The sequence below is a fragment of the Oryctolagus cuniculus genome, chromosome 13 (genome assembly GCF_964237555.1).
Source record: "Oryctolagus cuniculus chromosome 13, mOryCun1.1, whole genome shotgun sequence".
Taxonomy (NCBI): domain Eukaryota; kingdom Metazoa; phylum Chordata; class Mammalia; order Lagomorpha; family Leporidae; genus Oryctolagus; species Oryctolagus cuniculus.
In genome coordinates this window covers 90,936,302-90,958,529 of record NC_091444.1, presented here as the reverse complement: position 1 = coordinate 90,958,529, position 22,228 = coordinate 90,936,302, and the positions used below count along the sequence as shown (strand labels likewise).

General features: G+C 36.9%; 1 protein-coding gene across 23 annotated transcripts in view; it reads left to right on the top strand.

The window, feature by feature from the left end:
- The window catches only part of LOC103346877 (ankyrin repeat domain-containing protein 26), a 144,289-nt gene that overhangs the window by 46,585 nt on the left and 75,476 nt on the right, over positions 1-22,228 (top strand). For all 23 annotated transcript variants that reach the window (XM_070055876.1, XM_070055873.1, XM_070055874.1 and 20 more), the window contains 4 exons: positions 50-122; positions 4,008-4,072; positions 8,423-8,595; positions 15,926-16,087. In XM_070055876.1, the coding sequence (XP_069911977.1) occupies positions 50-122; positions 4,008-4,072; positions 8,423-8,595; positions 15,926-16,087 (473 nt within the window). The remainder of the gene's footprint in view (positions 1-49; positions 123-4,007; positions 4,073-8,422; positions 8,596-15,925; positions 16,088-22,228) is intronic.

Genomic DNA, 22,228 nt, shown 5'->3' with positions numbered 1-22,228 from the left:
ATTATATGAAATACGCATTGTTAACTATCTTGTTTCAAAACTCCTTCAGCCTCGTCTGGAAGCAATACATCCTTTTTGGACAACATCAGTGGGAATGAATGAAGTACAAACATGCAGACAAGGTAATTTTGCAGTACAAATGTTACTCTGGAAAGAAATGTAGTATTTGAAATGCCTTCAATCTTCATTCTAAAAATTATTTTTGTCTGCAGATTTGATAAAAGGTTTTGACACAAATAATGCAGATATCCTTTTTCAGATTCATGTCTGAAAAAATATATTTCTCATCTAGAGACTGTAACCTTTAACTGAGATGCTAAAAAATACCTTTCATTTTTTGATACCCTGAAGTGCCTAGTTTAAAATTCCTATCTTTTATTAGGATTGACATAAGTTAATTAAGATATTGAAATTTTATTGGTTTAAAATGTCATAGCATTCTGATCTTTGCCTAAATTGGAATATTATTCCTAACATTTCATTTGTTTTAATTGTTCCATCCTAGTGATGTTCTGATTAGCATACTCTCATATGTGTGTGTGTGTGTGTGTGATTACAGAGAACACAGACATTACTTAATCATACTTAATCTCAGTTTTTAAAGCACAGAAGAGGAACTGCAATCTCAAAATAGTTAATAAGATTTTGAATTTTCCCGAAGAGTGAATATTTGAGGTGACTGGTATGCTAATAATGATCTAATCAGATCATTATACATTGTATAATACAATACACATATGGAAACAACATATTCTATGCCACAATGATGTGTCAATATAGAACAAAAATATATACTTTAAATTTTCTTTAAGAACTGATTTAGTGCCCCCAAGTAATTGTAAATTAGAATTCTTAAACATTCTCATCTTAGGGTTCCTTTTACCATTAAAATCCTTGTGAGTATCTGGAGATCCTTTACTTAGTGGACTGCTCTGTTCATACTTAGTTTATTAGATATGAAAACTGGGAAAATTAAGTACCAGCATGCAGAGTCCTACATTCCAATATCCATGACCCATTAACTGTTACAACTAATAGTATTTATGGCATATCTCTCTGAAAAAGTTGATTCTGCACTTTGAAGAGAATGGATTGAAAATTGCAATTAACACCTAAAATTATTTGAGTTGATTTTTTGGCACCTGAACATACCAACTTGGATCAGAATTTAGAATTACTACTTGAAACCCTTTGTAGTCTTCCCCAAATGTTAATGCAGTCCCTGTATTGGAATCACCTTTAAAGTTTTATTTCTTCTGAATATAACCCTACCACACGACCCAGCCATCCCATTCCTCAGAATTTACCCAAGAGAAATTAAATTGGCAAATAAAGGAGCTATCTGTACCTCAAAGTTAATTGTAGCTCATTCACAATAACGAAGACATGGAATCAACCTAAATGCCCATGAACAGAAGACTGGATAAATAAATTATGAAATATGTACTCTATGGAATAATAGACAGTGGTAAAAAATGAAATCTGGTCATTTGCAGCAAAATGGAGGAATCTGGAAAATGTTATGCTGAGTGAAATAAGCCAGTCCCAAAGGGACAAATATCATATGTTCTCCATGATCTGTGACAACTAACTGAGCACTTAAAAGGAAACCTGTAGAAGTGAAACTGACACAAGAAGCAATGACTTGATCAGACTTTGTACTGACTGTTGAGGAACAGCTTACTATTTTATTCTTTTTAATATTTTCTTTTTCTACTTAATACCATTGGTTGAACTCTTTACTTAACACACAGTTATTCTTAGGTGTTTAAATGCAATTGAAAATTGACTTCTGTTAAAAATAAGAGTGGGAATAAGATAGGGAGGAGATGTACAGTTTGGCACACGATCCCTCAGACTTACTCCTAAAGGGTAAAGCTAAAAATTTGCCATGGGACTCCAAATCCCATTAAGTTCACAGGTACCAATGCCATATTACTAATTAAAGTGATCAGTTTAAGTTCATATTTGATCATAAAGATAGGATTAAGTGTCAAAGGGATCACATAAATAATATCAGTGTCTGCTAATAATAATTGATAGAATTAAAAAGGAGAGAACACTCCAACATGGGAAGCGGGATACACAGCAGATTCATAGAATGGCAGATGCCCTCACATGGGAAGCAGGATACACAGCAGATTCATAGAATGCAGATGCCCTAAACAGCACTCTGGCCTCAGAATCAGCCCTTAAGGTATTTGGATCTGGCTAAAAAGTCCATGAGAGTATTTCAGGCACTGAAAGCCAAGGCACTGGCAAAAAATGAAGGATCTCCATGAGTGAGATCCCAGTGGAAAGAACAACCCATCAAAGAAGGAGATACCTTTCTCTGAGGGTGGGAAAGAACTTCCACTTTGACTATGGCCTTATCTAAATAATGTCAGAGTTTGTGGACTCAAGAGGCTTCCATAGCCTTGGCGGCTCATGACAAGAGCCTCAGGTGATCACTGACATCATAAATAAGAGTGTCAATTGTTAAATCAAGAACAGCAGTCACTGTGTACTTGCTCCCCTTTAGGACGTCTGTCCTTACTGTGTTGTACTATGAGAATTAACGGTAAAACTAGTCTTCAAACAGTACTTTATACTTTGTGTGTCTGTGTGGGTGCAAACTGTTGAAATCTTTACTCAGTATAGAGTTGATCTTCTCTATATAAAGATAATTAAAAATAAATCTTAATAAAGAATAGGATGGGAGAGGGAGTAGGAAATGGGATGGTTGCAAGTGGGAGGGAAGTTATGGGGGGAAGAACCACTATAATCCAAAAGTTGTATTTTAAAATTTATATTTATTAAATAATAGCATTCTATAACAATTTTTCAGTTTTTCTGATTTTGTTCTAGACTTGTCTTAAAGTATTTAAATATGATAGTTTATCTTTTATAAAAATGATAAAAATATTTCAGATAAATACCAGTTAGAGCATTCTGAGATTCTGTGTACTTTGCTTCTATATTGGAACTAAACTAATTTTAATTAATTTATTTGTATATGTTAATCTTATTTGTATTATTTTCATTCTTATGGTTGAACAAATAACTTTTAAGTTTTTCAGACTGTGCTTCTGCCCCCAGCTGCCTACTAGTTTGATTATCCTTTGATTCTCAATAATGAGTTGTCAGAGATATACAAATTTGACAATTGATGATACATAACTGTTTTATGAACTCTGTGACCAAAAATCCATCAACATCCATAGAATCTCATGGACAGATAAAAGTAATAGCTGAGGAAATCAGAACACAGAATTTAACCCTGGAGCACTTCTGTGTGACTGCATAATTTCATAGTGTGACTTTCAGACATCATTTTGTTCCAGGGTTCACTTTTGGATTACTCCTCTTATGCCACCTAAAGTCAACAGGATATAATTCAGAAAATCATTTTTATTCTTGAGCTCGAGTTTACATATAAACAATAGAGACAAGAGTATAGATAATTCTGCGTGGGCTGGTATTTAGCATAAACTTCTGAGTGGGTTACATGATTATATTTAGTACACAGGAAGATATCTGCTGTCTCCTCAAGTTGTTTGCTGATAATTTGGAAGTCAGAGGTATTTCTTAAAGAATTAAATATTCAATGAAAGATTAAGCTTAAGCTTTCAATTGATAAAATAAGTTACTTGGTATTTTTTTAAGATTATAGCTTTCCTCTCACTGATAATTAACATATTTAAATGGAAACATAGATCTGTAAGGGACACCAGAGTTACCTGTGTAAATGCCAAAAAATATTAAACAAAATATCACTAATTGGATTAGACCCTGGATATGTGCCTCACCTCAGTGGCCCAGAAAACATTTTGGACTTGTGGCTTACCCAAACTAAACAATTGAAGCATGTGATTCAAATAATAAAGTCTAGTGTTTTGTAGTTACAGGCAGAATCAAGTTAAAACCAATACCAAAACATCTGAAGAGGCATTTCCTTCCTCACTGCAATACTAATCAATATAAAAGCACAGAACTTGAGTTAAAAAATGTCAATTCTTCTTCAACAGATAATGACATTAAAACAACAAACAAGGAAGAACAAGAATGGCTTGATGGAAGTAAAAATAAGCAAGTATGTAAAAATGTAAACTTCTGATTTCATATTTGTGTGTGTAGCATAGCATATACCAATCAAAATGACTGTCCATACCACATATATATATATTTATATAATATATGTAGGTGTGTATATATGTATCAAAAATCATAATTTAATGCTTAATTAAAAACATGTTAACTGCTTATTAGACAAAATCTTAGAAGCTGCTGTATAATAGAGCTAATCATTTTCTTGAAAGAGGCAAACAATTCTAGATATGGTGTTAAATAACATTTTTAAAAACCTATTACACAGGCCGGCACCATGGCTCACCTGGCTAATCCTCCGCCTGTGGTGCCAGAATCCCATATGGGCCCTGGGTTCTAGTCCCGGCTGCTCCTCTTTCAGTCCAGCTCTCTGCTGTAGCCCGGGAAGGCAGTGGAGGATGGCCCAAGTCCTTGGGCCCTCCACCCGCATGGGAGACCAGGAGGAAGCACCTGGCTCCTGGCTTCGGATCAGCGCAACACCGGCTGAGGCGGCCATTTGGGGAGTGAACCAATAGAAGGAAGACTTTTCTCTCTGTCTCTCCCTCTCCCTGTCTATAACTCTACCTGTCAAAAAAATTTAAAAAAAGAAATTATTTGTTCTTCTCCCTCACATAGGGACAAAACATCAAAATGAAATACTGCAGCAAAATATGTGTAGATTTAAGAAAGAGGTAGGATAAGATGGACATTTGTCATAGTCATTAAGACACCACTTGGGATGCTAACATTCCATATCACAGTTCCAGGGTTTATGTCCAAGTGCTGCTCCAGTTCTGTCTTCCAGTAATGCATACCCTGGGAAGCAGGTGATGGCTCAAGTACTTGTTTCTGTCACGCTCCTGTGAGAGATGCACCTTTAGGTTCCCAGCTTCTGGCCTTGGCCTGGCCTAGTCATGCTTATTGTGGGTAGTTGTAGAGAACCAGCAGAGTTTGTCTCTTTCTCTCCCCCTCTCCCTCTCTCCCTCTCTCTGACTTTCCAATACATTAAAGTCAATTTTAAAAAGAATGAGGTAGTCTCATCACAAGTAGTTTCTGGCCTTGGTGAAAAAGTTTAACTTGCAAAATACAGAGAGGTTCCCTTGCTGATACTCTCCTATTTGCCTGTGTCAATTACCCGATCCATTGTGATTTTCTACCTAGAAAAAGCTTGTGTACACAATGATGTTGCTCTCTAAATTACAGTTAAAAAAATCTTCATAGTTTTTATTATTTAATTCTTCCAAGTGACCTTTAACCTGGGCGAATAATTTAACTGAATACTCTATGACTTTCTGAACCGGAATAAGTATAAAGATTTTTTAAAAAATTTTAAGAAGCCCTAGCCATTTTGATTGGCTTAACAATAAATTACAGTTATTTATTTTTTAAAGATTCACTTATTTATTAAAAGCAGAGTTTTGGAAGAGGGAGGAGGGAGGTAGGGGAGAAGGGAGGGAGGGAGAGAGAGAGGAAGAGAGAGAGCGGGAGCAAGAGTGAGCTCTAATCAACTGTTTCACTCCACAATTGGCCACCTTGGCCAGGACTGCGCTAGAGCCAGAAACTTCATCTGAGTCCCTTATGCGGGTTCAGGAAACCAACTACTTGGATCATCTTGTGTGAATTGTATTGATTACATATTAAAATATGAATATGTGGGATCCAGTGAGCATACCATGGGAAGGAACCATTGTTTGAGAGTGAATATTAGCATGTACCTGGCCTTGAGTGTTGTGAAACATATTACAAGCATAGTGAGTCTGTTTATTGTGCCTTGTCTATTGTACAACTTTATCTGATTCAGTTAAAGTATATGGAACTTTGTGTTCCAACATGACTACTTTAAAGATTTTTCAAACACTTACATACACTTTCATGTAACTTTTATGCTTACACAAATATTTCTGGTGAATTAGACTTTTATAAGTATCATAAACCATCACCAGAGGTTCAATGTTTGTCTCTAAATTAGGATGCTACATTCTGGAGTACTTACAGTTTTATAGGTATGTAAAAATCTACAGATATCCTCTTATAGGTAAGGGTAGATAAAGCCTCTCTTCACGCTCCTCACCCTGAAGGCATTGGAGTATTTTGACAAAGCCACACTGCTCATTTCTGTGATTAATTTGGTTATTTTCTCTGGTAATGTATCTGATTCAGTGTTATAGAATGTGTGTTTTCTGTTAGTGCCATAAAATGCTAGGAAAAGCCACTCTGTGTACTTTGTCTGAATCATTTAACCTTTTGAAGTTTTATTCCCATTATCAGTAGATAATGGGGCCAGAACACTTAATTACTTCATGCCTTCCATCTATGAAATTATATGCTTAGTGACTGTAAAATGAGGGAAGCTTATTTTTCAGAATCTCTCACTAACAATTCATGACATTCCCTCTTCTTTTGAGGTGTGGCAAACTTGGACAGATATATTTTAGTGAGCATGTATCTCTTTTCTGAATATCAAATATCCCAGGATCTAAAGGGAAAAATATTGCTGGAAACAGTTTTTTTAATTAAGATTTACTTTATTTATTTGAAAGACAGAGTTACAGAGAGAGGTAAAGACAAAGAGAGAGGTCTTCCATCCTCCGATTCACTCCCCAGATGGCCACAATGGCTGGAGCTGCGCTGATCCGAAGCTAGGAGCCAGGAGTTAATAAACATATTAGATAGTGAAATGTGGATAGAAATAAAAGCATAAAATGAGGAAGCACCATCTTTGATATTTTGGAGAATTGTCAAAATTTTTAAATTCAGAAATGAAGCAGAATGCACCAAAATTTCCATGAGATGTAATGCTGAAACTAAAATATATAAAATGCAGCACAAATACATTTCATTGACTAGAATTCATGGCGAGTGTCTTAGGTGCAGTAATCACTTTGAACTTCCATGAAATACATCTTCCTCAACAGTTCTTGGATAAAAAATATGTTAAACATGATTACCTTGGACAATTAATTCCTTGTGCCAGTATCAGCAATCTTAAAATTTTTGTTATTTTGAAGGGCAAACCCAGTTAAAAAGAATTTTAGATCCTCCCATCAGGATGATTCCTAGCAAATCAGTCCTTTGTTAACCTAGTGGATTTTTGGTCCCTTTAATTGTCTTCTTTCTCTAGTTATATCAGACTCTGGCTTGGTTCTTCATTTTTGTGTGAAGCATTTAAACAGAAGTTGTTGCTTATGATGTGTGTCATATTCATATGCCACTGCTTGTCCTGTTTTCTTAGAGACCGCTGTGTTTTTCACTGTATACACTTGGCACTATACTCATAAGCTTTCCTTCATAAAATAGAAAAAATGGGCTCATTTTGCATAATAGCTAATCTTTTTATCCAATAATGTTGTAAGGAAATTTCTTGAATTCTAAATGTTGGTCTTTCTAGATTTTTTAAAAATTGATGTTTCCAGGATAAAAGTTTATTACAATGTAGTTAAGTTATAGGGTTGTCTTTCTCTGTTACTTTCAAATAAATAAATAAATATTTTAAAAGGGAACTGGCATTACATAGTGTGTGCAGCTGCCACCTTTGATGCCAGCATCCCACTTGGTGACAATTCATAAGCTGGCTTCTTACTTTCAATCTGACTCCCTGATAATGGCGTGAGAAAGACAGTGGAGGATGACCCAAGTGTTTGGCCCCCTACTACTGATCTGGGAGATCTAGATGCAGTTCCTGACACTTGACTTCAGCCTTGCCCAGTGTCTGCCATTGCAGCCATCTGGGGAAGGAACCAACAGATGAAAGTGCGCTCTTTCTCTCTCTTTCTCTCTCTCTCTTATATGTAAATATATCTTCAAGAAGTGTAGGGTTATTTATCATAACCCTACATGAACATGAACACCATGGGAGACCAGAAGAAGCACCTGGCTCCTGCCTTCGGATCAGCACGGTGCACCAGCCACGGCGGCCATTGGATGGTGAACCAACGGCAAAAGGAAGACCTTTCTCTCTGTCTCTCTCACTGTCCACTCTGCCTGTCAAAAATATATCAATAATACCAGAAATTTACATTAGCATTTTAAGACCATTGTAGGATTCTAGCACACGGTCTGTTGCCTGTGGTGTATTGTAAGAGCTAATTATCGCAGGTGAATTGTTTCTCTTTCTCCAGTTTCCATTGTTGTTTTATTGCAGAATTGTAACATGTGTCATATCCAAGGTATTATTGATAAACTTTTTCCAACCAGTAGCAGGATGTTCAAAATTTTTTTCTGTCACTGTAGTAGAAAACAGTGTATGTAAAACATTTATGTAGCAATAAATGTGCTACATAAAATGAATAATAAATGAACACAAAAATGCTTATATTTATGTACTAACAGCGATTTTAATATGAAACTTTCATTAAAGTTTGAAGAAAAAGGGCAGCGTTGCCAAAGTAAGGAAATGGAAGTGTTAAGAAACTTGCATGAAAGTGCTGCTCCTCCTGATGACAGTGATGGTTGTGGACTGAATCAGCAGAGACAGAGTGGGGACCTTGATAACCAGCAATCTGCCACTAAGAAGAATGAAGAATATTATTTGTAAGTCTATAGCAATATTTAACATTGGATGATGGGATATTTATTGTGCTATGCCACTTATAATTGGGTTATTATCTATGATTAACATATTTTTACTAAGGATTTTATTCCATGCTTTGGAATTAGAAATATATCAAGAAACAAATAATATTTGTAAACCATACTGCTAAGTATTTGTTTAAAAGTTAATAGTTGGCAAATGTGAGGGAAAAGTTATTATCTGCTGTTGGTAAATACAATTATAAGACTCTTTGAAGGGTAACTTAAGAGCACATGTCAAAATTTGAAATAAACCATTCTTTGTCCTTGTAGCAACTTCACTCAGGGATTAGACCTGACAAGATAGCATAGTATGGTCTATTGTACACTACTACACCCATAAGTTTATGACATTTATGATGTATTGTCATCATCTGTTATCTAAGATGTAATAGGACAATTAGTGTTAAGGATGTAAAACACATATGATAAAGATATTTATACAAATATGTTGCAGGGCCAGTGACATGCACTCTTCCTATATGAGAGTGCGTGGTTTGAGTCCATACTTCTCTGCTTCCTATCTACCTTGCTTTATTTTTTTATTTTTATTTTTATTTTTTTTTGACAGAGTGGACAGTGAGAGAGAGAGACAGAGAGAAAGGTCTTCCTTTGCTGTTGGTTCACCCTCCAATGGCCGCTGCGGCCGGCGCACCATGCTGATCCGAAGGCAGGAGCCAGGTGCTTCTGCTGGTCTCCCATGGGGTGCAGGGCCCAAGCATTTGGGCCATCCTCTGCTGCACTCCCAGGCCACAGCAGAGAGCTGGCCTGGAAGAGGGACAACCGGGACAGAATCCAGCACCCCGACTAGGACTAGAACCCAGTGTGCCGGCACTGCAGATAGAGGATTAGCCCATTGAGCTGTGGCGCTGGCCCCTATCTACCTTCCTAAGAGTGTATCTCATGGGAGGCATTAGATGGTGGCTCCAGTACTTGGGTGTCCACACCCACTTAAGAGACCTGGGTGGAAATTCAGACCCTTGGGGATCCTTGCCCAGTCCTGGCTGTCCTGGGTATTTGTGAATGAAACAGCAGATGGAAAATCTTTCTTAATATGTTAGTCTATCTAGATCTGTTTCTCTGCCTTCCAAATAAAATGAAAATAGGATAATAAACATGTTGCCTTCGTACATATGTATATGACATTCACAATAACATTGTTTATCAAAAATTTAGAATCAGTCTAAATACCAATCAAAATAGAAATAAATTGTCATACCAATAAAAGAACTCAGTATGCAACCATTTTTAAAAATGAGGTTTTATCTGTAGTACACTGCGTTTTCACAACTAGAGTATATTTAATGTGACTAGTTTGATGATGCATCTTAAGCACATTTTATTAAAATACCATATCTGCTGAGTTGCAGAAGGGGAGTCCATGGGACACTTGTACTTCTTATAACCAATACCTATTTTATTTTTGAGTTTTGATCCCAATTTGAGCCTAAATATTAAAATATAGAATCTATAAAATAATTTGAGCATTATTGAGTATTTGCATATTGTGGTCCATATTCCTTACAAGCATTTCAGTTTGTTAGGTAAACCTTCTCAAATGCATCAAAGGATGTTTAATCTGCTAAAGCAGGAGTTGAAAACTTTTTCTGTAAAGAACCAGATAATGAATATTTTAGGCTTTTTGGATCAGAAGGTCTCTATAGTTGTGGTGCGAAATCCTCCATATTCTATAAGGCAATTAGTGTGGCTTAATAGCAATAAAACTTTATGAACAGTCCTAGGAAAGATTCCGCTGGATTTATTCTTGGGCACGGTTTTACTGAACCTATGCCAAAACATTGGTACTGCTAATGCAATAAATCTTCCTTTAGAGGATGGACTACAGGCTAAAGAATGTTTCAGAAAGTATCATACTGTATTTTTCAGGAGTGACATCAAATAAAGCTTACAAAAACTCTAGTTGTGGAGCTGGTGCAGTGGCATACAAGATTAAACTTCCACCTGCAGTGTTGTCATCCCATATGGGTGCCAGTTCAAATCCTGGCTGCTCTTCTTCTGATCCTGCTCTGTACTAACTTGCCTGGTAAAGCAGCCAAAGATGGCCCAGGTGCACAGGACCCTGCACCCACGTGGGAGACATGGAAGAATCTCCTGCCTCCTGGCTTTTAAGCAACCCAGAAGTTGCCCTTGAAAATTTTAGATTTTCATTTTTTTTTTTTTTTGACAGGCAGAGTGTACAGTGAGAGAGAGACAGAGAGAAAGGTCTTCCTTTTCCATTGGTTCACCCTCCAATGGCCGCCACATCACGCTCATCTGAAGCCAGGAGCCAGGTACTTTTCCTGGTCTCCCATGTGGGTGCAGGGCCCAAACACCTGGGCCATCCTCCACTGCACTCCCAGGCCATAGCAGAGAGCTGGCCTGGAAGAGGGGCAACCAGGACAGAATCCGGCACCCCAACCGGGACTAGAAGCCAGTGTGCAGGCGCCGCAAGGCGGAGGATTAGCCTATGGAGCCACGGCGCCAGCCACAGATTTTCAATATTATCAGCAGAATAATAATATTCAGTTATATAATACCTAATGAGGAACTTTTCAAGGAATTCACTTCCTTAAGTTTATGAATTATTTACTGTTTTGATCAGAACATTTTTAGTTCCAGCAACTTTAGAGAATCAGAGATATTCCCTAAAATCATTATGCGAGGATTGAAAAATTCAGTTAAACATGGAGAAAAATAGATCTTCAATGATCATGGCCTTAGCAGTGATCTCCTTGGAAGAACTGTCTCTATTCACTGACTCAAATTGACTTTCTCTTCACTCTTGGACTCACTCCAGTTGTTTACATTCCCACAACCCCTCCAAAACAGGTTTTCTCTCGATTGCCACTGATTTTTAATCAATGTTGTAGTACTTTCCAAAGTCTCCTTTTCTTTTCATTAAATATTCCTCCCCTCCTTCCCTCCTTCCCTCCTTTCCCCCTCCCCCTCACCTTCCTTCCTTCCCTCCCTCCCTTCCTCCTGTCTTTCTTTCTTTCTTTCTTTCTTTCTTTCTTTCTTTCTCTCTTTCTTTCTCTTTCTTTCTCTTTCTTTCTCTCTCTTTCTCTCTCTTTCTCTCTCTTTCTCTCTCTTTCTCTCTCTTTCTCTCTCTTTCTCTCTCTTTCTCTCTTTCTCTCTTTCTCTTTCTCTCTCTCTCTCTTTCTCTCTCTCTCTCTCTCTTTCTAGTTAGAGGGACAGAGAGAGAGATACAGAGAGATCTTGCATCCACTGGTTTGCTCCCCAAATGGCAGCGATGGCTGGACCTGGGCCAGCCTGAAGCCAGGCATTTATTTTAGGTCTCTCGTATGGTTGCATGAGCCCAAAAACTTGGACAGTCCTCCACTGATTTCCCAGGCACCTTAGCAGGGAGCTGAATTGGAAGCAGAGAAATCAGGACTCGAACTGGCCCATATGGGATGGTGGCACTTCAGATGGTAGCTTAACCCTCTGTGGCAAAGTGCTGTCACAGGCTCTCATTTTAATTAACCATTCAAAATATTTTATCCTTTTAGGGTAAAACATCTTTAAAAAATTCTTTTCAAATAATACATTTTGTCTATATAGTTTGAAACAATAGGAAAATAATAATTACTTATGGTGTTATATTTGTGGGCAGACTATTTTAGGACAAGTTAAACATATTTGGGCATGAAGTCTCAGCTTAGATTTTGTAACATTTTATTATGTCTGTAGAACACTTTTCCTTCAAGATCATTTCTTGACTTGGCTTTCAGGGTATAATTCTCAACCAATCTCTTTCCGTTTCTTTTCTACTCCATCCTGTGTTGTTTCCCTTGTTTCTCTCATCTTCTACTTTTAAAACATGGATATTTCCCAAGGCTGTCTTTGATCTTTTCTCTCATGGTTTCACTATCTTGTATATGCAAATGAATTCTGAATTTTTAACTGCAACTTAGATCTCTCTCCTTAATTCCATATTTTAGATAATAACCTGCCTACTCAACACGTCTCTTTGGTCATTTATTCAGTATTTAAAATTTAGGTGGCCTAGTGCTGTGCTAATGATGTTCTTGTTCATACCAGCCCCTCATATAGTTTTTCCTACTTCAGCGAATGGCAACACTTTTATCTGTTCTACCAACAGCCTTGGAGCATTCTTATACCTCAGCCTTTATGTGACAGCACATGTTGTCAAGTATACCTTCACAATATGTCCAGAAGCTAGATACATCATATTCAAGTCAGCATCAGCTGCTGTCTATATTAGTTTGTAGATTCCTCAGTGATTCTCTTGTTTATTTTTTCATAAATCCTCTTTTCATTAATCTTAACACAGGGTACCTCTTAAAGTCAGATTATGTCATTTTTTCTACTTAAAACCTGGTGATTTCATTTGACTTCACATACTAAACTTCTTTCTAATGCCTACAAGGCAATATATGTCGTGACCTCACTCCTCCTTATTGCTGTGATTTCAATTTGTGATTTTCTATCTCCTTCATTCTACTTATGCTACAGAAATTTTCACTATTCCTTAAACATACCTGGGCTCCTTCTGTGTTTGAAGATTCTTCCTTAGATGTCCACCTGGCTGATTCCTTTCCTTCCTTCAATTGTTTTCTTCCTAAGCAAAATCTTCTTTGGCCTTCTAATAGGTCCACACCTCCCTTAAACATGGAAAACATTGATTCTCTGCTTTTGTTCTCTTCCTCTAACATACTGTATTTTGTTTTTGTTTGTTTGTTTGTTTGTTTTTGACAGGCAGAGTGGACAGTGAGAGAGAGACAGAGAGAAAGGTCTTCCTTTTGCCGTTGGTTCACCCTCCAATGGCCGCCGCAGCCGGCGCACCGCGCTGATCCGATGGCAGGAGCCAGGAGCCAGGTGCTTTTCCTGGTCTCCCATGGGGTGCAGGGCCCAAGCACTTGGGCCATCCTCCACTGCACTCCCTGGCCACAGCAGAGGGCTGGCCTGGAAGAGGGGCAACCGGGACAGAATCCGGCGCCCCGACCAGGACTAGAACCCGGTGTGCCGGCGCTGCTAGGCGGAGGATTAGCCTAGTGAGCCGCGGCGCCGGCCTGTATTTTGTTTTTATATAGCTTGTTCATTGCTAATGTTTTTGCTTTACTCTTTTATGTTGGATTTTGTCTTTTCACTGCCATATTTTTGTACATAGAAGAGGCCCTACCATGTATGCAATGAGCAGCTACTCAATAATTTTTTATTAATTGAGTGAATGCAGCTTATCCTTGGAGTTTTTTTAGACATTAGAATAATACTCACTTAAAAACTGATTTTATCTGGGTTCATTCTATTTATTTTAGTTGGCAATTATATACATTTGTAATCTTTCGACTCTAGCAGTCTACATTTATGTGTGTATGTATATATGTTTTATTATATATACATATATGTTTTATTATACCTTACATAATAAAATATAATATAATATCCTGGAAATCAACAGATGATGGCTCCAGTACTTGAGTCCATACACCCAGGCAGGAAACAATGATTGATTTCCTGACTCCTGACATCACCCTGGCCCAGAGGATAAGTGATCCCTCTCCCTTCTTCTGCTCCTTCCTCCCTCCCTCCTCCTCCTCCGTCCGCCACTCTCCTGTCAAAGTAAATTAAAAAATTAAATTTTAAATTTTCATCTAAGGTTGGCATTATTGTATTTAACAATGAAACCAAAAATATAGCACAATTATAACTGCTACTTCCAAATCTGAATATTATGCTTACAGACTATGGACATCTATATTTTAGTGTAGCATTCAAAATTAGTGTAGGCCTCATCTCTCAATGATAGATTTAGGTATTTTATATTTTTCTTACAAATTCCAAAGAAATATATCAGATATCACATGCCTACTCTTTGTTTGCACATTCTGGAAATGAAATGGTTTTCATCCACATTTTTCCCTCATGAGTTCTTTTTTCCTTTTTTTTTTTTTTTTTACCTCCTTTGTAAAGCTTTCCTGTGCTCAGATATCAGTTTCCAATATCAACACTTTTTTATTTAAGAGTCTGAAACAGGGGCTGGCACTCTGGCGTAGCTGCTGAAGCCATTGCCTGAGGTGCTGGCATCATATATGGGTGTTGATTTGAATCTCGGCTGCTCCACTTCTGATCCAGCTCTCTGCTATGGCATGGGAAGGCAGTAGAAGATGGCCCAAGTCCTTGGGTCCCTGCACTTGTGTGGGAGACCTGGAATCAGCTTCTGGCTCCTGGGTTCAGATCAGCCTAGCTCTCACCATTGCAACCATTTGGGGAATGAATCAGTGGATGGAAGACTTCTCTCTCTCTCTCTCTGCCTCTCTGTAACTCTGCCTTTCAAATAAGAAATATATATTTTAAAAAAAGAATCTGAAGCAGTCAGAGATAACTCCCCTCTTCTAGTACACCCCATAAATTCCCTAAATGGCCAGAACTGAGCCAGGCTTAAGCCCATAGTCAGCAACCCAAAGCATGTCTTGCATAGAAGTGGCAGGGATTAAACTACTTGAACCAATCTTCTGGTGTTTCCCAGTATATTATAAAGCTGGAATTGATAGTGAATCCAGGATTCAAATACAAGCCCTTTGATATGGGACAAGAATGTCTTACCCTGTATGTTTATATATATATAAAGATTTATTATTAAAGGGCAGAGTTACAGAGTGACAGAGACAGGGAGACAGAGAGAGGTCTTCCATCTGCTGGTTCACTCCTCAAATGGCCACAATGGCTAGAGCTGCACTGATTTGAAACCAGGAGCCAGGAATTTCCTTCGGGTTTCCAAGGAGGTACACAGGCCCAAAGACTTGGGCCACCTTCCACTTCCTTCCCAGAGCACAGCAGAGAGCTGGATCAGAAATGGAGTAGCAGGGGCTCAAATTGGCACCCATATGGGATGCCAGCACTGCAGGCAGTGCTCTTACTACTATGCCACAGCGCCGGCCACCTGCTTATTAACGAATAGGTATTAACGAATAGGTGAAACACCACGCCCGCAATATCAACCCTTCCATATTACCTTATATCATAATTGTGTTTTTACCTGTTTGATATAACAAGGTGTGTTCAGTAAGTGTATAAAATGCATGTTACAAAAATTATTCTGCCTGGATTTCAAAGTTTTTGTATCAGAACTACTTTTCACCCAATTTTCATGTAATTTTTTAAATTCCCTGTACACCTTTCTTTACATGTAGTTATCACTTCCTATCTTGTTTTGAATTAGTAAATGAATTAAGTTGGGGAAGAATAAGAATTTTGTTAAAATTGTGCTTCTTTAATCTTTCCCAGTTGAGTAAAAAACATTGTCATGTTAATGATCTTTTTAAAATAGCTGCCCTGCCTTGCATATAAAGGAAACAAAAAATGAAAATGAAAAAGTGACTTCCATGGAGTATGGGATTAGACCAGTGATAGAGAATGGCTTTTCACTCACTAGAAGTCTACTGCAAGTGATTTATGACAACAATCTGAGTGAGCTCGATCGTCTTAAAAGGTAAAGTCTACGAATTCTTTACTTTCCAGTGAAGCAATGTTAAGGGTGACTACTTTCAATGAAAATAGGAAAGAATAGTGTAATCTACAAGCCAAACAAGAGAATACTCAACTATATCAATACTGCAGTAAGGTTAAGATACTTGACAAAAAAATGTGGCAGTCAAGGGGATTTTCTTTTATTTTAACATAGAAGCTTTTAGTCCATCTATACTACTAGAAATGATGTAGCAGAACGCATAGTGAATTTAATTTTATGCACATATCTAGGTATAACAATGCTTGGTGCTTTAAATTATCTGTAGAACTTCAATTCATGTATATTTTATGGTAAAAGATGGTTCATTCAGAATTGGCTCAGAAATGGAACATCTGTTTTTGAAGACTTTAACTTTTTTTCATTTTGATTTACTTAAGGAATACAAACATCATGCATCATGTATACAAATTCAGGAACATAGTAATTCTTCCTACCTTATATTCCACCCATAATCCCACCATTCTTCCTCCTTCCTCTCTTTCTATTCTTATTTTTAACAAATTTCTATTTTCAGTTAACTTTATACACACAAGGTTAACCATACACTAAGTGAAGAGTTCAACAAATAGTATGAACAACAACAACAAAAAACACTGCTCCTCAATACTCAAGACGAGCTGTTCAAAATCATCACATCTCAAAATATCAATTTCATCCCAGTAGATTACCTTTTACATACTCTATTAGTTATGACAGATCAGAAAGAACACAGGTATTTGTCTTTTTTGGGAGAGGCTTTTTACTCTAAGTAATCATTTCTAGTTACATCCATTTTGTAGCAAAAGAAATTATTTCATTTTTACCACTGTATATTATTCCATAGTGTATATATACCATAATTTCTTTACCCAGTCTTCAGTTGATGGACATCTTGGTTCATTTCATATGAGCTGTAATAAACATGGTGTACAGGTTATTCTTTCATTTGCCGATTCCTTTACATTTGGGTAAATTCCCAGGAGTGGGATGGCTGGATCATATGATAGGTCTATATTGAGATTTCTGAAGTATCTCCATGCTATCTTCTACAGCAGGTGCACCAGTTTACATTCCCACCAACAGTGGATTAGGGTACCTTTACCCCCACATCCTTGGGAACATTTATTGTTGTTGATTTCTGTATGAGAGCCATTCTAACTGGAGTGAAACTCATTGTGGTTTTGATTTGCATTTCACTGATTTTTTAAAACTTTTTTAACCCAATAAATTGTAGCCATGAATGCCTGACTCTACTGGGTCAGTACTGTCCTTCATACTAATTTTTATTCCTTCATACTATTTGTTGAACTCTTTAACTAGTATAAGGTAATCTTATGTGTTTTAAGTTAACTGAAAATAGATATTTGTGAAAAATAAGAATGGAAAGAGGATGGGGTAGAGGAAGACAAGTGGGAGTATGGGTGGGATGGAGGGTAGGTAGAATCACTGTGTTCCTAAATATGTATGTATGGAATCCATGAAATTTATGTTCCTTAAATAAATCAAAATGAAGTATGTTAAGTATTTTTTCAAGTGCCTGTTGCCCATTTACATTCCCACTCTTGAAAAATGCCTATTTTTTTTTTATCTTTTATTTAATGAATATAAATTTCCAAAGTACGACTCATGGGTTACAATGGCTTCCCCCCCCATACCGTCCCTCCCACCAACAACCCTCCCCTTTCCCACTCCCTCTCCCCTTCCATTCACATCAAGATTCATTTTCGATTATCTTAATATACAGAAGATCAGCTTAGTATACCTTAAGTAAGTATTTCAACAGTTTGCTCCCACACAGAAACATAAAGTGAAAAATAATAGATGATTTTTTTAAAATGATGATGAAATCAGATCAGACCTATTGTCATGTTTAATCCCAGTGAGAGTCAAGTTGGGAATTGAAAATTTCTTTCTTTTTTTTTTTTTTACAGAAGATCAGTTTAGTGTACATTAAGTAAAGATTTCAGTCGTTTGCACCCCCATAGAAACACAAAGTGAAATATACTGTTTGAGTACTCGTTATAGCATTAAGCCTCAGTGTACAGCACGTTAAGGACCGAGATCCTACATGAGGAGTAAGTGCACAGTGACTCCTGTTGTTGACTTTACCAATTGACACTCCTGTTTATGGCATCAGTAATCTCCCTATGCACCAGTTATGAGTTTCCAAGGCTATGGAAGCCCCTTGAGTTCTCCGACTCTTATCTTGTTTAGACACGGTCATAGTCAAAGTGGAGGTTCTCTCCTCCCTTCAGAGAAAGGCACCTCCCTCTTTGAAGACCTGTTCTTTCCACTGGGATCTCACTCACAGAGATCTTTTTGCCAGAGTGTCTTGGCTTTCCATGCCTGAAATAACTCTCATGGGCTTTTCAGCCAGATCCGAGTGCCTTTAGGGCTGATTCTGAGGCCAGAGTGCTATTTAGGACATCCGCCATTCTATGAGTCTGCTGAGTATCTCACTTCCCATGTTGGATCACTCTCCCCTTTATTTATTCTATCGGTTGGTGTTAGCAGATACTAGACTTGTTTATGTGCTCCCTTTGACTCTTAGTCCTTTCATTATGATCAATTGTGAACTGAAACACAGTATAAATAAAAAAAAAAAAAGAAAAATGCCTATTAAAGTCCTTTGCCTATTTCTTAACTGGATTGTTTGTTTAGTTGTGATTGAGTTTCTTGAGCTCTTTACAAACTGTGGATATTAATCTTTTATCAGCTGCATAATTTGCAAATATTTCTTTCATTCTGTTGGAGCTTCTTCACTTTGCTGAGTGTTACTTTTTAAGTACAGAAGCTTCCCTGTTTGATGCAATCCCAGTTGTCAATTTTGGCTTTGATTGCCTGTGCTTTTCTGGGGTCTTTTCTAAGAAATCTTTGTCTATGCCAATATACTATGGGGTTTCCTCAATGTTATTTATTAATTTGATGGTATTGAGACATAGATTTAGCTCTTGATCTATTTTGAGTGGAATTTTGTGTAAAGTGTAGAGTAGGGGTCTTATTTCATATTTCTGCATGAGGCGATCCAGTTTCCCCATCACGATTTGTTGAAGAGACTGTCCCTTCTCCAGGGATTGATTTTATCTTCTTTGTCAAAAGTAAGCTCATTGTAGATGCATGGATTGATTTCTGGAGTTTCTATTCTATGCCATTGGTCTATACATCTGTTTTTGTGCCAGCACCAATGTGTTTATATTATATCTGCCCTATAGTATATCTTGAGATCTGGTATTGTGATGCCTCCAGCTTTTTTTATTGTTTAACATTGCTTTAGCTATTCAGGGTCTCTAGTGTTTCCTTATGTATTTTAGCTTCATTCTTTCTAAATTTGAGAAAAATCTGATGGGTATTTTGATTAGGAATGAATTGAATCTGTAAATTGCTTTTGGTAGTACAGACATTTTCATGATTTTGATTCTTCCAAACCATGGACATCGAAGCTTTTTCTATTTTTTATGTCTTCTTCTATTTCACTTTTTAATGTTTTATAATTTTTATCATAGGAATCTTTGACATTCTTGGTTAAATTTATTTGAAGGTATGAATTTTTGTAGCTGTTATGGCACTGTCTATGTATAGATCAGCTACTGATTTGATTTTTGTGTGTTAATTTGATATTCTGCCACTTTACCAAACTCTTTTATGAGTTTCAGTAATCTCTTAGTGGAGTCTTTTGCATCCCCTATATGAAATGTCATCTGCAAATTGGAATAGTTTGACTTCTTCCTTCCCAATTTGTATCTCTTTGGTTTTATTTTCTTGCCTAGTGTCTCTGGCTAAAACTTCCATGATTGTATGGAATAACAGTGCTGAGAGTTGGGCATTCCTGTCTGGTTCCAGATCTTAGGGGGAATGCCTCCAGTTTCTACTCATTCAATAAGGTGCTCACTGTGGGTTTGTCATAGTTTGTCTTGATTGTGTTGATGAGTGTTGCTTCTATACTCAGTTTGCTTAAGATTTTCATCATGAAAGGATGCTATATCTTATTATGTGCTTTTTCTAAATCTGTTGAGATAATATGTTTTTTCTTCAATTTGTTAATGTGATGTATCACATTGATTGGTTTGCAAATGTTGAACCATACCTGCACACCAGAGATAAATCCTGCTTGGTCTGGGTGAATGATCTTTCTGATGTGTTGTTGGATTCAATGAGCTGGTATTTTGTGGAGGATTTTTCATCTTTGACCATCCGAGATATTCTGGGATTTTACAGGGTAGAAACTTCCTACTCTTAGGAAGTGTGAAATTCACAAGAATTGCAAATAATGTACAAGTTCTTAAGTGTGAATGCTTGTAATAATTAAATACATCTTCTTCAGATTGTAATCTTAGTTACATAGAAGCACACCATATAGAAGTTTCATGATTTGTTTTGAACATTGTATTTTGAGTTTATATTTTGTTATAAGTCATGCTGCAACAAACATCTTCTATATAAACATTTCTTTATATGCCAAGTGCTTTACTTTGATTAAATACTTCAATATGGAATTTGATGGCTAAATTTGAGGAAACCTTTTTAAATGCTTGGTTAATGTTTCTAAATTTTTGTCAAGAAAGTACATAAGCTTATACTTACATCAACTGATATGTAGTTGACATTTTTTTAACCTTTGAATATTTTGAAATTTACTTATTTTAACATGCATGGGATAACAGAAAACTGGAAAGTAATCACTGATCAGTTTCTTGAACATTTCTCTTTTTTACATGCAAAAATTCGTTTCATGTTCTATGTTGAAAGCACTTAGCACCCTTGCTTAATTAACAATGTCATCTTTTGAAATTGTTTATGGAATGTTTAATAATCATTAAGTTGAAAGTACTACCAAAAATATCAATTATATGAAGTGACACATATACTCTTTACCCTTGGATGATATTAATCAGTAGCTGTGTGTATCATATAAAAGACATGTATAAATTATAGGCTGTCTTACACTCTAAATAATTTTTAAGGATACCCGTAATATTTGATAAAGTTGAAACTGTAGTTCTAATAACTATATAAAGGTGTTTATAAAAAATAACTCATTAAGGGCCAGAACTATTGCATAGTAAGTTAAGCCTCTGCCTGTAGCACCAGCATTCTATATAGGTACTGGTCCAAGTCCTGGGTGCTCCACTTCTGATCTAGCTGCCTGCTTAAGGCCTAAGAAAGCATTAGAAGGTGCCAAGTGCTTGGGGCTCTGCACCCCTGCATGGGAGATAAGGAAGAAGTTCCTGGCTCCTCACTTCATATCCTCTGAGTTCCTGCTGTTGTGGCCATTTGGAGAGTAAACCAGCAGATGGAAGACCTCTCTGTGTGTCTCTTCTCTATATATATAACTTTGCCTCTCAAATAAATACATAAATCTTTTTTAAAAAAAACTCATTAAAGATTGGTTAATTCTAAATTACCTTTCCTAATGGAGATGTAATTATGAATGGAGGAGGAAGAGGTAATTTTCAACTCATAACTCTACTGGATAATTTCAAAATTCCTTTCTTGATAACAGTTATCAGTTGCAAGTAACAGAATCTTATCAATTATCAGAATGTAATTTCTGATAACAAAGATTTATTTATTTATTTGAAAGAGTGAGAGAGATAGAGCGAGTGAGCGAGTGAGCAAGCTGCTGGTTCACTGTGGGTGGCCTCAATGGCCAGGATTGAGCCAGGCTGAAGCCAGGAGCTGGGAGCTTCTTCTAGGTCTCCCAAATAGGTGGCAGCAGAGATTGAAGTACTTGAGTCACCTTGTGCTGCTTTCGCAGGCCATTAGCAAGGAGCTAGATAGGAAGTACATCTGCTGGGAGAGGAACCTGTGGCCACACGGGGTGTTACTATCACAGGCGGTAGCTTGACACACTACACAATACCAATCTCAAGAATGTGCTATTTTTTTTTGTTTGTTTTAAGAATGTGCTTTCACAGCTAACTTTCAACTCTGTCCTTTGAAGAAGACATTTAAATGAAATGTTATAATAAAATATTTGAGAACATAAATTTTATTAGAGTGTTTAAGCTGCATGGTAGTATAAGATTATACAATGAATCTTTTAATTTCTAATAAAATGAATTTTGAAACAAGCATGTTTTTACCTAAAACAAGAAAAAGAGACCAATACCAATATATTGTGTA